The 13946-nt window shown below is 37.4% G+C and overlaps 1 protein-coding gene across 2 annotated transcripts in view; it reads right to left on the minus strand.

The window, feature by feature from the left end:
• LOC123309346 (transient receptor potential-gamma protein) overlaps positions 1 to 13946 on the minus strand; it is a 297127-nt gene that overhangs the window by 45617 nt on the left and 237564 nt on the right. For both annotated transcript variants that reach the window (XM_044892426.1, XM_044892427.1), the window contains one exon: positions 11577 to 11716. In XM_044892426.1, coding sequence (XP_044748361.1) covers positions 11577 to 11716 — 140 coding nt within the window. The remainder of the gene's footprint in view (positions 1 to 11576; positions 11717 to 13946) is intronic.

Genomic DNA, 13946 nt, shown 5'->3' on the forward strand with positions numbered 1-13946 from the left:
CGTTGTTTTTTTGGTTTCCGATTTAGTGTCTGATATTGGGTTGGTTGAGTTAATGAAGTTGTTCCTGGATTTAAGTCAGGACTCAAGGGGGCTTGTGTCCATATAGGGAATGTCTTTCATTCAGTGACTTCATACTTCGTTCTATTACAAGGATGTATTGATATCGCTATTGATATTAGCTAAGATGTCTAAAAACATGGTGTATGCACTGATTAGATTTTGTTTTTCCCGTTTCGAAAATAAAAGATGAGTTTCGGTTTTCCCATTGTAGGTTGCGCTGTTTAGGAATTAACAGTTGTCAATTGATATTTGAAAATAATTTGAATGCATTCTTACGACTTGCGAATGTGCTGTATTTATAAGCCATTATTGGTGTGTGAAAATGTAATACTTTCGAGAAAGGTCGTACAACATTCATTTATTGAACATGTCGTTCAGTTTTCTGTCTGGATGATCAATAACTACAGCTAAGAATTCGTTGTTAATTCAAGTGTAAATCAGAAATATTCGTTAACAGCTGAGAAAATAGTCCGGTTCATTTTTTTTGGATTCTTTGATGGATCGGTACACAGAGATGACTGTAATCTGTGATCGATATAAACGCAGAACAAAATAAAGCGACAGAGTATCATTAGATTTTCTTTCATAAAACAAAAATAGAACATGGTGGCGCCGCCACGAAACGAATTTCTTATTTTCGATTTAGTCTAATGTCATTCCATTCAAAAATTGAGTGCATACACCATGTTTTTATACATCTTAATATTAGCCTAGACCAGTTCGATGCATAAAAAATATTGCTTTACCATAACAACGAACAATAGCTCAAAAGAAGTGTCAGTGTGAAGCGAGGTGTGAAGCTTGAGGTCAAAAAAGTAAACCAGAGTTACGCAATAAATTGAAAGAAAGAAGATGTCCACCGAAATTGTGAAAATCGAAAAATTGGAGTATCGAGCCATCATCAACTATCTGTATTTAAAAGAGTTAAGAGGTAAGCAGATTTACGAACATATGCTTAATATCCTTGGTGATCAATGTCCTTCGTATGCGACTGTGAAAAATTGGATTGCAAGCTTCAAAAGAGGTAAATTTTCCATTGAAGATGATGATCAATCGGGAAGGCCAGTTTCTGTGTCAGTCCGCGAAAATATCGTTCATGACATGATTTTATCAGACCGTCGAATTGGGCTAAAACGGATATCTGAAGCACTGAATATTCCATACGAACGCGTTCATCGTATAGTTCACGTCAATTTGGACATGAGAAAAATTGCTGAAAATGGATCCCCAAATGTTTGAATGTTGACCAGAAGCGTGCAAAGGTAGAAGCATCGCGTTCGATCTCTGCTCGATTTGAAAACGATGTAGACTTCTTAAACCGAATTGTTACTATGGATGAGACTTGGGAACATTTCTACTATCCACAAACAAAGCAACAATCGATGGAATGGCGACACTCTGTTTCTCCAAAACCTAAGAAAATCGTATCTCTTCATAATTTTTTTAGGGTTTTCACTCCCAATCTCTGAAACAAAATCAATTAAAAATGAAATCAACGATTTGCTCCTGCGTAAATTCTTGCACTAATTTGTCAGGAGCAAATTAACTAGAAAAAATTGTTGTTTGCTCCTGACAAATTAGTGCAAGAATTTACGCAGGAGCAAATCGTTGATTTCATTTTTAATTGATTTTGTTTCAGAGATTGGGAGTGAAAACCCTAAAAAGTTTATGAAGAGATGCAAAATCCTCACAAAATAAATTTTAATCGATATAAGAAAATCGTGTCCAAAATTTGCTGCAAAAGTTCTTACTTAAGTTTTTTGGGATTGCCATGGAGTAATCATGATTGATTTTTTGGATAAGGATAGAACAATAACCGGAGATTATTATTCGACATTACTGGCCACTCTACGGGAAAAAATTGAAGAGAAAAGTAGCAGAAAGCTATCCAAAGGTGTTTTGTCTCATGTTGCCATGCAAAAAATTCGTGATCTAGGGTTTGAATTACTAGAACACCCCCTTATTCATCAGATTATCATCTCTTTCCTCAACTGAAAAAAGTTAGAAAGGTCGTGAATTTTTTTCCAACGAGGAGGTAATTAAAGCTGTAGAGGTCTGGTCTGCAGAGCAAGAAGAAACATTTTTTAAAGGTCTAGAGATGTTGCAGGTTCGCTGTAATAAATGTATCCAATTAAGAGGAGAATATGTTGAGTAATAAGAATATTTTGACATTGAAATTTTATTTGGTTCTATATTAGGCTAAGAATTTTTCAATATATTCTCGAATACAGTAGATAGCTGGGCACCTAATTTGTGAGGAAGGTATTTCAAGTCAAGAGTTTGTGTGCACATAAATCTCAAGATTTATTAATTCGATTGAATGCTAAAGCTGATGGAGCGGACTTCAGCAAGTCCAGATATAAATGTGCTCATTAATATTTCACACCTAGATCATGCCTTCCATTTTGTTCCATACTCTGAGGAGTAGATACTGAAATAATTTTTCATTTCATCATAAATCCTCTCTTCATTAGGGATGGTCGAGAGGACGAGTTGAGCACTTATAATGAAAACTTCAAAGTTCTAATGAGAGTTGTTTCAGGGAAGGCGTTCAGCGGCATGGCATGGACTTTAAATTGATATTATCTAGTTAACTTGCAGTTCATTCAGAGACCGTAGCCTGATTCAGATGTAGATTATGCCAAATACAGTTGTCGAGTCCATAACTATGTTTTTAATTCTTTGGATGAGAAAATGTATGAATTTATGTGTAGAAGTCTTGCGGGGTTCATGATAGATGAGCGTGTTTCATCATGAACTGGACTAGTTATGAAGTTTCATCAAATCTATAGAAAAAATGAATAATAAATTCGCTTGATTCAGACATCCTGCTTGACGACAATACCATCGTTGTTGCAAATTCAAATGTCAATATTTCAAGAATCAATGAATCAAATGATGAAATAACCAATACTTATGCTGAACTCATGATGAAAAGACCTACCAAATGAGGTGAAATTTACCCCATCTCTCTTATTGAAAATTTGGGGTTTGTTGTTCTGACACTAAGGGTTGAAGCGATATAGTTGTTAATTTGACCTTAAAAGTTGTCCCCCTCGAAACATAAATAGACGTGTCCGAGCGGTCCGAGCATTTTTTCGAAATAAATTTATTCCGACCGTTATCTCGTCTGTTTCGTTTTAAAAAGCCCACCCTGTATATTGGGATATAATTTGGATACAGCAAAGGTACATCCCAAATATCGTATTAGACACGCAATGGTTACAGATAAATAACACATAACAGAGAATTAGAATTAGAATTAGATCTCCCAAGAAAACATAACAGATATGTTCTCGGATATGTTAATGGTCACCTGGGTAGGTACAGGTGTAGGTACATAATGAAAATCGATAAGGAATAATATTATGTCATCATGATGATGCTCTCGTGAAGGATAAGTAAGAATTCTACGAGCAACTCTCATACGAAATATCGAAGATAGGAACATCTAGAGAAGTGATTATACTGGGGGATTTCAATGCCAGAACGGGGTCCAGAAACAAAGATAAAATAATAGGCCAATTCGGAGGAGACACTGTGAATGATAATGGAAGCAGACTTATAAATATATGCGAACACAATAACCTCAAGATACTGAATGGTTTTTTCCAGCATCGCTCGATCCATAAGTTCACTTGGGTCCAGAACACCAGGAATTTAAAATTTATTATTGATTATATAATTGTCCGACAACAAACAAACAGGATGTTCGCGTTTACAGAGGAGTGACCTGCGGAAGCGACCATCACCTTGTTAGGGCTAAAATACTTCCCTTCGGAGAAATGAAGAGGAAACTATCACCACCAGAAGAAGATGAAGAAGAAATCACGGAGATCAGATATAACCTGAACAGCTTTGAACATGAAAGTGTTAAGCAGCTTTACCGAACTAGATTGAATGAAAAACTCACGCAGAGAACTCATTTTGAAACTACGGAGCTGCACTATAGCTTTATAAAAGAGAGCTTGAAGGAGGCTGCGTTGGAGGCATTAGGAGAACGAGAGATAAACGAAAGGAGAAGACCATACTGGTGGGATGAAGAAGTTGAAGAAGTCATCAAAGTCAAAAAGGATAAATACAAAAAGTACCTTAGTACAAAAACAGAACAGAGTCAAAAAATATATAGGGAGGCTCAGAAAGAAGTACACAGGTTGATACGAGAAAAGAAAAACAAAAGCTGGGAAAAGACCTGTTTAAGAATCAACTCATACATTGGAGGCACAAGGAGTACAGAAAGCTGGAAAACCCTAAGATCCCTTCGCAAGGATAACAAGAAAGATATTGTTTCACCGATATCTCTACAAAAGTGGGATGAATACTTCAGCAAACTCTTTACGGAGGATAGGATGGAATATGAACCACGAATTGAAGATGAGCACATAAGGACTACTGGATCACCCATCAGAGTCTATAAAGATCAAAAAGAGAGGTTATGCCTTAGATTAAAAAATAGAAAATCGCCAGGCCCAGGCAGCATTCCCCCAAAACTGCTCAAATAAGGCTCAAACAAGTTATTCGAACATCTTGCGGAACTTTTTCAGAAATGTCTTAACGGAGCAAGCATCCCAGAGGAATGTAGGACTTCATACATGACAACAATCCATAAAAAGGGAAGTAAGGAGGTCTGTGACAACTTTCGAGGTATCGCCGTACTCGGCACCATCTCGAGAGTATACGGTAGATTACTTTCGGAGAGGATTGAAGCGGAGTTCTAAGATATGGAAGCCGAGGAACAAGCAGGCTTTAGAGCGGGTAGGTCAACCATTGACCATCTGTTCACCCTAACGCAAGTAATAGAAAAAAAGAGGGCGATGAACCAGGAGGTACACCTTCTTTACGTAGACCTCAAAAAAGCGTATGATAGTGTGCCTCAGCAAAAACTTTGGGAATCTTTGGGAAAAACCAATATCAGTAACCCTCATTAAGGCCATCCAAGAAACATATAAAAACAACAGTTGTCGAATAAAAAGAGGTCAAAGAGTGTCGAAGGGATTCAGAGTGAACAAGGGGTTGAAACAAGGTTGTTGCCTTTCTCCTGTCCTTTTCAAAATATACTTGGAACAAGCTCTCAAAACATGGAAGAATAAATGTCGCGGTATGGGTATTCCACTGAGCGAATCTATCCTCTTCACGCTGTGTTTCGCTGATGATCAGGTGGTTTTGGCCCAAGACTATGAAGAACTACTGTACATGACCCGAAAGCTCATAGAAGAATACCAGAAATGGGGTCTTGAGGTGAACATGAGTAAGACAAAGTATATGTGTATGGGCGGTGAGCAACGGGATTTGATACTAGAAGAACAACAGGTTATCCAAAAATGTAGGGAATATAAATATCTTGGAATACGGATAACAGATGACGGAAGCATGGATGAAGAAATAAAACACCGTAATAACTTGGGCAGAAGAGCAATCAGACAATTGAACGCTATACTGTGGGATAAAACCATTTCCAGAGAGAACAAGCACAGAGTGTATGAATCCATTATTAAGAGCATAATAACTTATAGAAGTGAAGTATGGCAGCTGAAGCAGAGATCCTTAAGGTCGCTCGAGGCTACAGAAATGGATTATTGGAGGAGAGCGGCTGGAAAATCACGGTTGGACAGAGTGAGGAATGAGAGTATCCTGGATATCATGAAGGTAGATCATAGGGTGACGGACGACATCAAGGAGAAACGACTGAGGTGGTACGGGCACGTGCAGAGAATGGGCGACGAGAGACTTCCGAAACAGGTGCTGCATTGGATGCCCCATGAAAGAGAACTTATGGGAGGACCGAGAGAGATGGAGGCTGGAAATCAGAAGACGTCGAAGAACGTTGTAAACTGATGTATATATATAATATTATGTACACATGGTTCTTGAATGATCTTCTGTTTTCTTCAATATGAAGAGGTTATTTCAAAGAAGCTTTATATGGTTCTCACTCTGTAGCTTTGACTTCCTCATGAGAAAAACGCTGAAAATATATCCAAGAACCTTCTGTATGCATAAATCCTTACATTAGCGTAGCCGTTTTTTTGGGGCCTGGGAGCATGTTATTTTATGGTTACTTGCACAAAAATTTAGTCGATTTGAGTAGGTACTGGGGTGGGGGAAGTTTTCCCCACCTGTCTACGACCATTAGTTATTCAAAAACATGCACCCAAGAACAATTTTCTTCAATAAAATATATTGAGTTCAATATTTATTAAACAACAACGTGTTAATTTTGTGGAATCTGAATCCTCTCATAAATATCTCATTATATTTGGAAATGAACCAATTCGTCATAGAGCAGACTATATGAGGTTTTCTCACCGTTGTAATGATCTCTTCATGAAAGAAATCTAAAGAAACATCAAAAGGGGTGTAAATAATATTTCTTGACCATTATAGCCTCACGAGTAGGGAGTAGGTACATATGGGAAAGAAGTATTCTCATAAAACATCCGAAATATACGTAGAAAATAGATAATGTCGTTATGGAACACCCTGCAGAAGCTTCTGCAGTCATAACACTGATATGACAACCTAGGTTGTCATATCAGTGGACATAAGTGGACATAAGAGAAAACACAACTTTCTGTTATAGCTCAGCAAATAAACCTGTAGGAAAAAATCATAGTACGCCACTGGATTGCTATCAAAAAAGTGTCTGTATAATGTTCTCATTTCAACATCCTAGCACAAACAGAAATGGAGATAATGACCAAAGTTGAAATCGCCCAAATTTAAATTTTGGCCTGTAACTCAAAAACAAAAGAAGATAGAGGAATACAGTTGATGGCATTATTAGTTTCTCGAAAAGAGACGACATGAATAGTATATTCATTTTTCTCCATCTAGTTGGGTTAAAAAGTTGTAGTTCAGGTATCATCAATTTAGTCCAACCTGTACAGGGTGGGCAAATTTCGATGTTTTAGCACTACAGCTTTTAAACCAGAGGAGATAGACAAAATCTGATACCCTATTCTCGTTCTCTTTTTCTGAGAAACTAACAAGAGTAGTAGTCATTTTTGGCCACCTTCTTTTGTTTTTTAGTTAGCGAAAATTGTAAAAATGGTTGAAACCATAGAAACATTGAGAAAAAAAGGTTTTTGACCATTTTCTATTATTTATATTAATACAAACCATATGATATTATATATTTTGAAATCAGTAAAAATTAAGCTTTCAAAAAATTGCACAGAAATCTGGTGTTCCCATTTAAAAAAACATAACTTTTGGTCATAGCTTCGTAATTAAACATCCTGCTAAAAAGACAAGCACGCCACTAGATTCTACTTAAAAAAGTGCCTGTATAATGTTTCAATTTCAGAGCTCCATCATCAGTATCAGCGGAGATATAAATTTATTTCGAAATCGCCATTTTTCCAATGTTCGCTTATAACTCGAAAACAAAAGAAGGTGGCGAAAAATGAGTACTAGTCTTGTTAGTTTCTCAGAAAAAGAGAACGAGAATGGTGTATCAGATTTTGTCTGTAGTGCTAAAACATCGAAATTTGCCCACCCTGTACATAATCGTCCATTCATCATAAATATGGGAACACCTAGTATTATATGAATATGAATATTTGTAGAAAAGCACTGTAGGTATTTCAGGAACTGATCTACGTCGTCATAGAACACCCTGTGGAAGTTCGGAACTAAATAAAATTCCGAGTTTGAAGTCGAAATTAATTAAATCCCGACTTTGAACTCGGAATGTAACGAAGAATATTTTTTAAATATTATGTGGTCCTTCTACGCCTTCGTACTTCATGAATATTTCAGTCAGATATATCAAAATCGTAAACCGTAGCATCCAAATTTTCAGAACAATCCTATGGTCCGTTCTCTGTAAACGTTTAATAGACCACCTACCGTGGGACACCCTGTATTTTTCTTCTTTCTAGTGATTGCAGTTCTCATGATTATAGAAAAAGAAAACTGTGCATTTTCAAGGAATGTAACATTTCACTATGGATATTATCCATTATTATTACATTTTTTCCATTTCAAATAAATCGTTTTACGATCTGTGATTTTCATTTTCCAATTATTGTACCTTCAATGATTATCCCGAGTGTCGAAATATTCAAGGAGTGTTCTCCAAAAGTTTCTTCCACAGTAAGTCAATAACAGTAGCAGAAAATGTTCACAAATCCAACACTTTTCAACGACTAGTTATGATCAATGTAGATAGTTGAGATTTTGGCGAATAAGAATGGAAATGTATTCGACCTCCGATTTGACTGAATAAATTAGTTATTTATCGTTCTTTTCAGTTCCCTCCGAGTTCCGATGAATCGAAAACTTGAGAAAAGTGAATTAAATCTCCGCTAGTATAATTCAATTAAAAAAACCGTCCGATCGAAGAATGAATTGCTCGAGACATTGTGGAGGCTTTGAAATCTCATCGATTTTAACGTCGAAACGGCTTCATAGAATTAACTTCGCATTGTAGGTTTATCGATGACTGCTTTATTCTGGAGCAGTATAACGAATATTGTTGATGACAAGATGTTGAAAAAACCTCCAAGTTCCAGAATTATCTATTGAAAATCTTCAATTACATTATTACATAATACCAGAAAGATTCGAGATAAATTTATTTTTTCGAAACCTTTCGGCCCTTTCAATCATTACTATTTACGGAAAAACGCCTTTCTATCAAGATTTCATCAACCTATCGTCATCTCAAATTTTGGTTCATGTGTCGAATGGTGGATCATTTTGAATTCCTTTTCATTTTGAGTTTTTATTGGAACAAGTGCCTTCATACTTGTATTGTGAATGATGAAGTACGTGATATCTCAAATAAGAGAAATCTAAACCGACAGAGCTAAGTTCTAAAAAATGCCCCGAAGGACATGAGAACAAATAGATGGAACAAAAGAGTTCAAAAACTAAATATTATCGATCATTCTGCATGGAAAATGCAAAAATGTCCGAGGAGAGAAAAGACTAAAATACCACCTGTCCACGGAGAAAGAGGAATGGCATATACGAATATCGATAAAGCAGAAGCACTGGCGGACTCGATCGAAAGAGAATCGAGAATAAATTACAGACCTGATGACGATATTGATGATCTGGAAGAACTAGTTGAGAACAACGGAGAGGAAATGGACGAACCACCAGTAGACGACGAAATAGAAAAACCAACCTCCCCATTTGAAATAAAGGAGATAATCAGAAGCTTGAAAAATAGAAAAGCTCCCGGAAGTGATAAAATAACGAATGCTATGTTGAAGAAATTACCTGGAAAAGGTAAAGCTGCTCTCACAAATATTGCAAACCGTATAATGAGGACTGAACACTATCCGAAAAAGTGGAGAATTGCAGAAGTCATAGTGTTCAACAAACCAGGCAAAGATAAAAAATTCCCCCAAAACTAAGTTCATTGTCCGCCCTAGGAAAAGTGGTAGAAAGAGTAATCGCCAGGAGGCTTACAAAAGAAACTGAAAATCTGAATCTCATTTCAGCAGAGCAATTCGGATTCAGAAGAGATCACTCAACAGAACAGCAATTACTGAGACTCACAGAATACATAATAGAAGGATTCCAAAATAAACAAGCAACTGGTCTTGAACTACTAGATGTCGCCCTCGATGTCGCCAAAGCATTCGACAGAGTATGGCATGAAGGATTGATTTACAAAATGAGATATGCTGGATATTCAATCAAACTGTGCAAGTTGATTAGGAATTATTTGAGGAATAGAAGATTCTACGTGAAAGTGGAAGGAGAAAACTCCACAACCAGATATATGGAAGCAAGGGTGCCTCAAGGGTCAGTACTTGGACCGTTACTGTATAACATATATATTCACGATATATCAAAATCTCCAAGGACTATGCTGACATTATATGCCGACGACACCAGAATCGCTATGCGACATCGCAAGCCAGAAATCATAAAAGGAAAATTACAAGAAGCTATAGATGAAATGAATGACTGGTGTATTAAATGGAATTTAGCTCAACGGATAAAAGAGCCAAGCGATATTACTACAGAAAAGGAAACTGACAACAACAACAAATCTAGAGGTAGATGGAGAAGAAATCGAGTGGAAAAACGAAGCGAAATATATGTAGGTATCACCCTAGACAAAGGTCTTACTTGGAGAAGCCATATCACATAAGCCGTTGACAAAACCAAGGCAGCGATGAAAATGCTATACCCGCTGATAGGTAGAAAGAGCCACATGTCAAATGAGACAAAATTGAAAATAATCAAAGCCGTTGCTAGACCGCAACTGACTTATGGATTAGGTGCTTGGGGATTCGCGGCAAAGAGCCATATACAAAGAATTCAGGCAACAGAAAACAAGCTACTACAATGTGCCATAGATGCGCCTTGGTTTGTCAGGAACAAACAGATATATCGAGATTTGAAGTGGGAAACCATCACCGAATTTATGAAGACGAAAGCTGAAGAGTTATTCGAAACAGCGAAGGAACATCCAAACGAAGAACTCAGGAGACTAGTGGACTACGATCCGGAGGAAGACAGAGGAAGAATGAGAATTTACAAAAGGAGACCGCGAGATCGATTGAGGAGAGATTAAAATGAGTACGGAAACTTATTAAAACTAAGTCTTCTTCTATACTAAGAAGAGATATCCGAAACGGACGAACATGAAAATCCTAGCATGACAATGTGCAAGAAGAAATTAACCCATCAAGGCATAAATGGTTTATAGGCAAATGCTCGGAACGAATGAAAAGCAGGTTAGGTTTAGTGGGTCGCGAACTCAGGAGAGTGAGTAACCCCACAGTGTTCCCTAGAAATGGGTACCTCTGGGCGAGAGATAGAGCCCCGTGTTTTCACGGTCGCAGATTCCCCCTGCATTTAAAAAAAAACTTGATATCTCAAGTACGAATGGATTTCAGAAGTTTCTGGAGAACTGAACTAACCTGAAATATTGAAATTGGGAATGCATAATTCCAATTATCAAGATAATTGTTGAATATTTGAAAGACCACTGCCAGTTTGTTCCAAATAATTTGAGACCGGCTTATCGTTTAGGCTTACTTATTTATCGGATTTCTGTGGCACCTTCTAACCACATATTAATGAATAATCATTAACGTTGAGCCTGCCATGAAGTTGGTACAACGTGCTCTGATCGAATTTTATTCAAATGTCAATGAATAAATCTCGAGAAAAATTCATACTCTATTGTAAAGTTTCTACCAGTTCTCAATTATTATCGAGTCGCTTTGCTATTCATAATAGCCAGAGGTATATTATATATCATATCCACTCCAGTAACACTGAATCACACTTCCGTTCATCAATGGACTTCGTGAGTTCAGAAATTCAATTGATATCCCCATATCAATACACAACAATGTATCGAACGGTCGAGTTAATCTTGTGGGATGAAGCGGCCTTCGTATATTGCGTAGAATATAATGAAAAGACAGGGGATGTCCATAAGTGCGGAGTTATCACCAAATCCGGTAGAGGAGATCATATTACTTCCCTTTTACGTTGGATAAATATCATATCACGAAGTTTTAGTGAGATAAAAGTCTTACCTGGTAAAAGGAAACCACTCTGAGAGCAACGGTGGCGACGTACAAGGAATTCGTGATAAAATCTATGACATTCCACATATCCCTTGCGTACTCCTCCAAACCAACGTCCCAGAGCTGTTTGATTTCACTCCATATCAGACCTAAAGAAAAGAACGAATAAATGTTCATCAATCATCAATTCATCAAATTGTTATTCATTACTGCCGTGTATATTCATGAGTTTATTGTTATAGTTAAAAAATCATTTATCAGAAGTTAAACCGGTTCTGAAGAGAAATTGTGCTATGATGAAGAACATCACCAAGAAGACCTACTGACCTATGTCCCTCAATCATTCCTATAAAATGTTCACGCGTACGCCATCTGAGAATGAGATTTTTCCTTTCCTAGGTCTTACTTCTTAGACACACATCACTATGGTGAGTTTATGCAGGTTTACTGAAAGATAATACCTCAGTAAGGGAGCAATCTCATGGACAGATGGCAAACAAGTACACTCCATTTGCCAATTAGATTGGTCCCTTTTTTAGTATTAGTTCTTAGTAATTCTCAACTTAACTATAATCTCTTTATGAATTGAAGCGGAATTCAATGTGGCCCATTCATGATGTAACGTTAATCGAATTGGCTTCTTTCTTAATGTCTAATTTATTTACACAACTTGTAATGATGTTTTGTTTTCTTATGCAAAAATGCACCATCATTTCAGAATGATCTTTTTATTTCCGTTTTGAATAATTGTTTTTTATTTCGTGTTAATTTTTGAAGGGAATATTTTCAGTTTTAAATTCAGGATTCCGATATTGTTCGGAACTGTGAACATTCCGTACCGTTTTTATTCCATTTTCAGTTCTGAAAAACGATATCGCACCGCATAAAACATTCTGAATTGGAAGATAACCGAGTCTTTGTTCACCAGTACCGACAAGCAGAAATTAAGACGTCTTCATTGACGCAAAATTGATCGATTTTAGACAGCCGGGGCACATCTAGTTTTCCCACCCCACCGGTGGGTATAAAAGCAGATGTCCCCCCGCAGTTCTTTAAGCAGAAATGTTGAAGATCATTCTAACCGAACAATTTCGATTTCGACGAGAACATTTGACTGAACTCCAATTGCTACGGCTCATAGAATACGTCACCGACGGAATGCAGACCAAACAGGCCACAGGATTAGTTCTGATGGATATCGTGAGAGCTTTTGATAGAGTATGGCACGAAGGCCTAATCTATGTAAGCGGGAATGCCTCAAGGATCGGTACTTGGACCTCTGCTTTACGTAATATACGTTCATGATATCCCGAAGAATGCTAGAAATATGCTCACCTTGTACGCAGATGACACAGGAATAGCGTTCAGACATCGACGCCCAGAGATCATACATCAGAGACTGCAGGAAGCCATAGATGAATTACCCAAATGGTGCATCAAATGGAAAATCCAAATCAATGGGAGAAAGACTCAAGCAATATTACTGCAAAAGAGAAGATTGAGGATGGAAGAAAACCTTGAAGTTGATGGAGAAGAGGTTGAATGGGAAAATGAAGCAACATACCTAGGAGTGAAGCTTGACAGAGGACTAAAATGGAAAAACCACATCATATGTGCAGTTGATAAAACAAAAGCCGCAATGAGTAGACTTTATCTACTCATAGGCAGAAGAAGTCATATGAATAAGAACATCAAGTTGACGATGATTAAAACTATCGCGCGACCACAACTCACATATGGAACGGCGTCATGGGGCTTCGCAGCCAAGACCCACATCAAGAGAATACAGGCCACTGAGAATAAACTCCTTAGAATGGCGATGGATGTACCCTGGTTTGTTAGGAACAAACAAATCTACAAGGACTTGGAATGGGAACCAGTTACAGAATTTTCGAAGAGAAAGGCGGAAAGGATATTCGACAAAGCCAAACAACATCCAAATGAGGAAATGCGAAGATTAGTCGACTACGATCTAACAGAAGAACCTGCCACCGAAGACCGAGAGATCAGTTAAGGATTTAAAAAGCAACCAAAGAAGAGCTTAACCTATAAAAGATATAGGCAGCATGCAACTATCAACACGACTATGATCGTGTGAGAGTCCAGAAACCATAAGAGTCAACTGGTTAATAGGCAAAATGCCCGGAAACTATAAAGAAGCAGTTTAGGCTTTTTAGTGGGTCTCGAGCTCAGGAGAGTGAGAATCCCCACACTTGTTCCCCCTTAGGAGAGGGTGTGTTCGTCTGTTTTGCAGATTTTCTTCCTGCTACACAAAAAAAAGTTCTTTAATCTTGATTGAATCCGTTGTGACCGAACCACCGTGTCAAAAATTTTACGCCAGACGAGTTGATTTCTTTGTTCTTTTCAATTTATTAGCGG

This window comes from Coccinella septempunctata, chromosome 3 (genome assembly GCF_907165205.1).
Source record: "Coccinella septempunctata chromosome 3, icCocSept1.1, whole genome shotgun sequence".
NCBI classification, from domain to species: Eukaryota; Metazoa; Arthropoda; class Insecta; order Coleoptera; family Coccinellidae; genus Coccinella; species Coccinella septempunctata.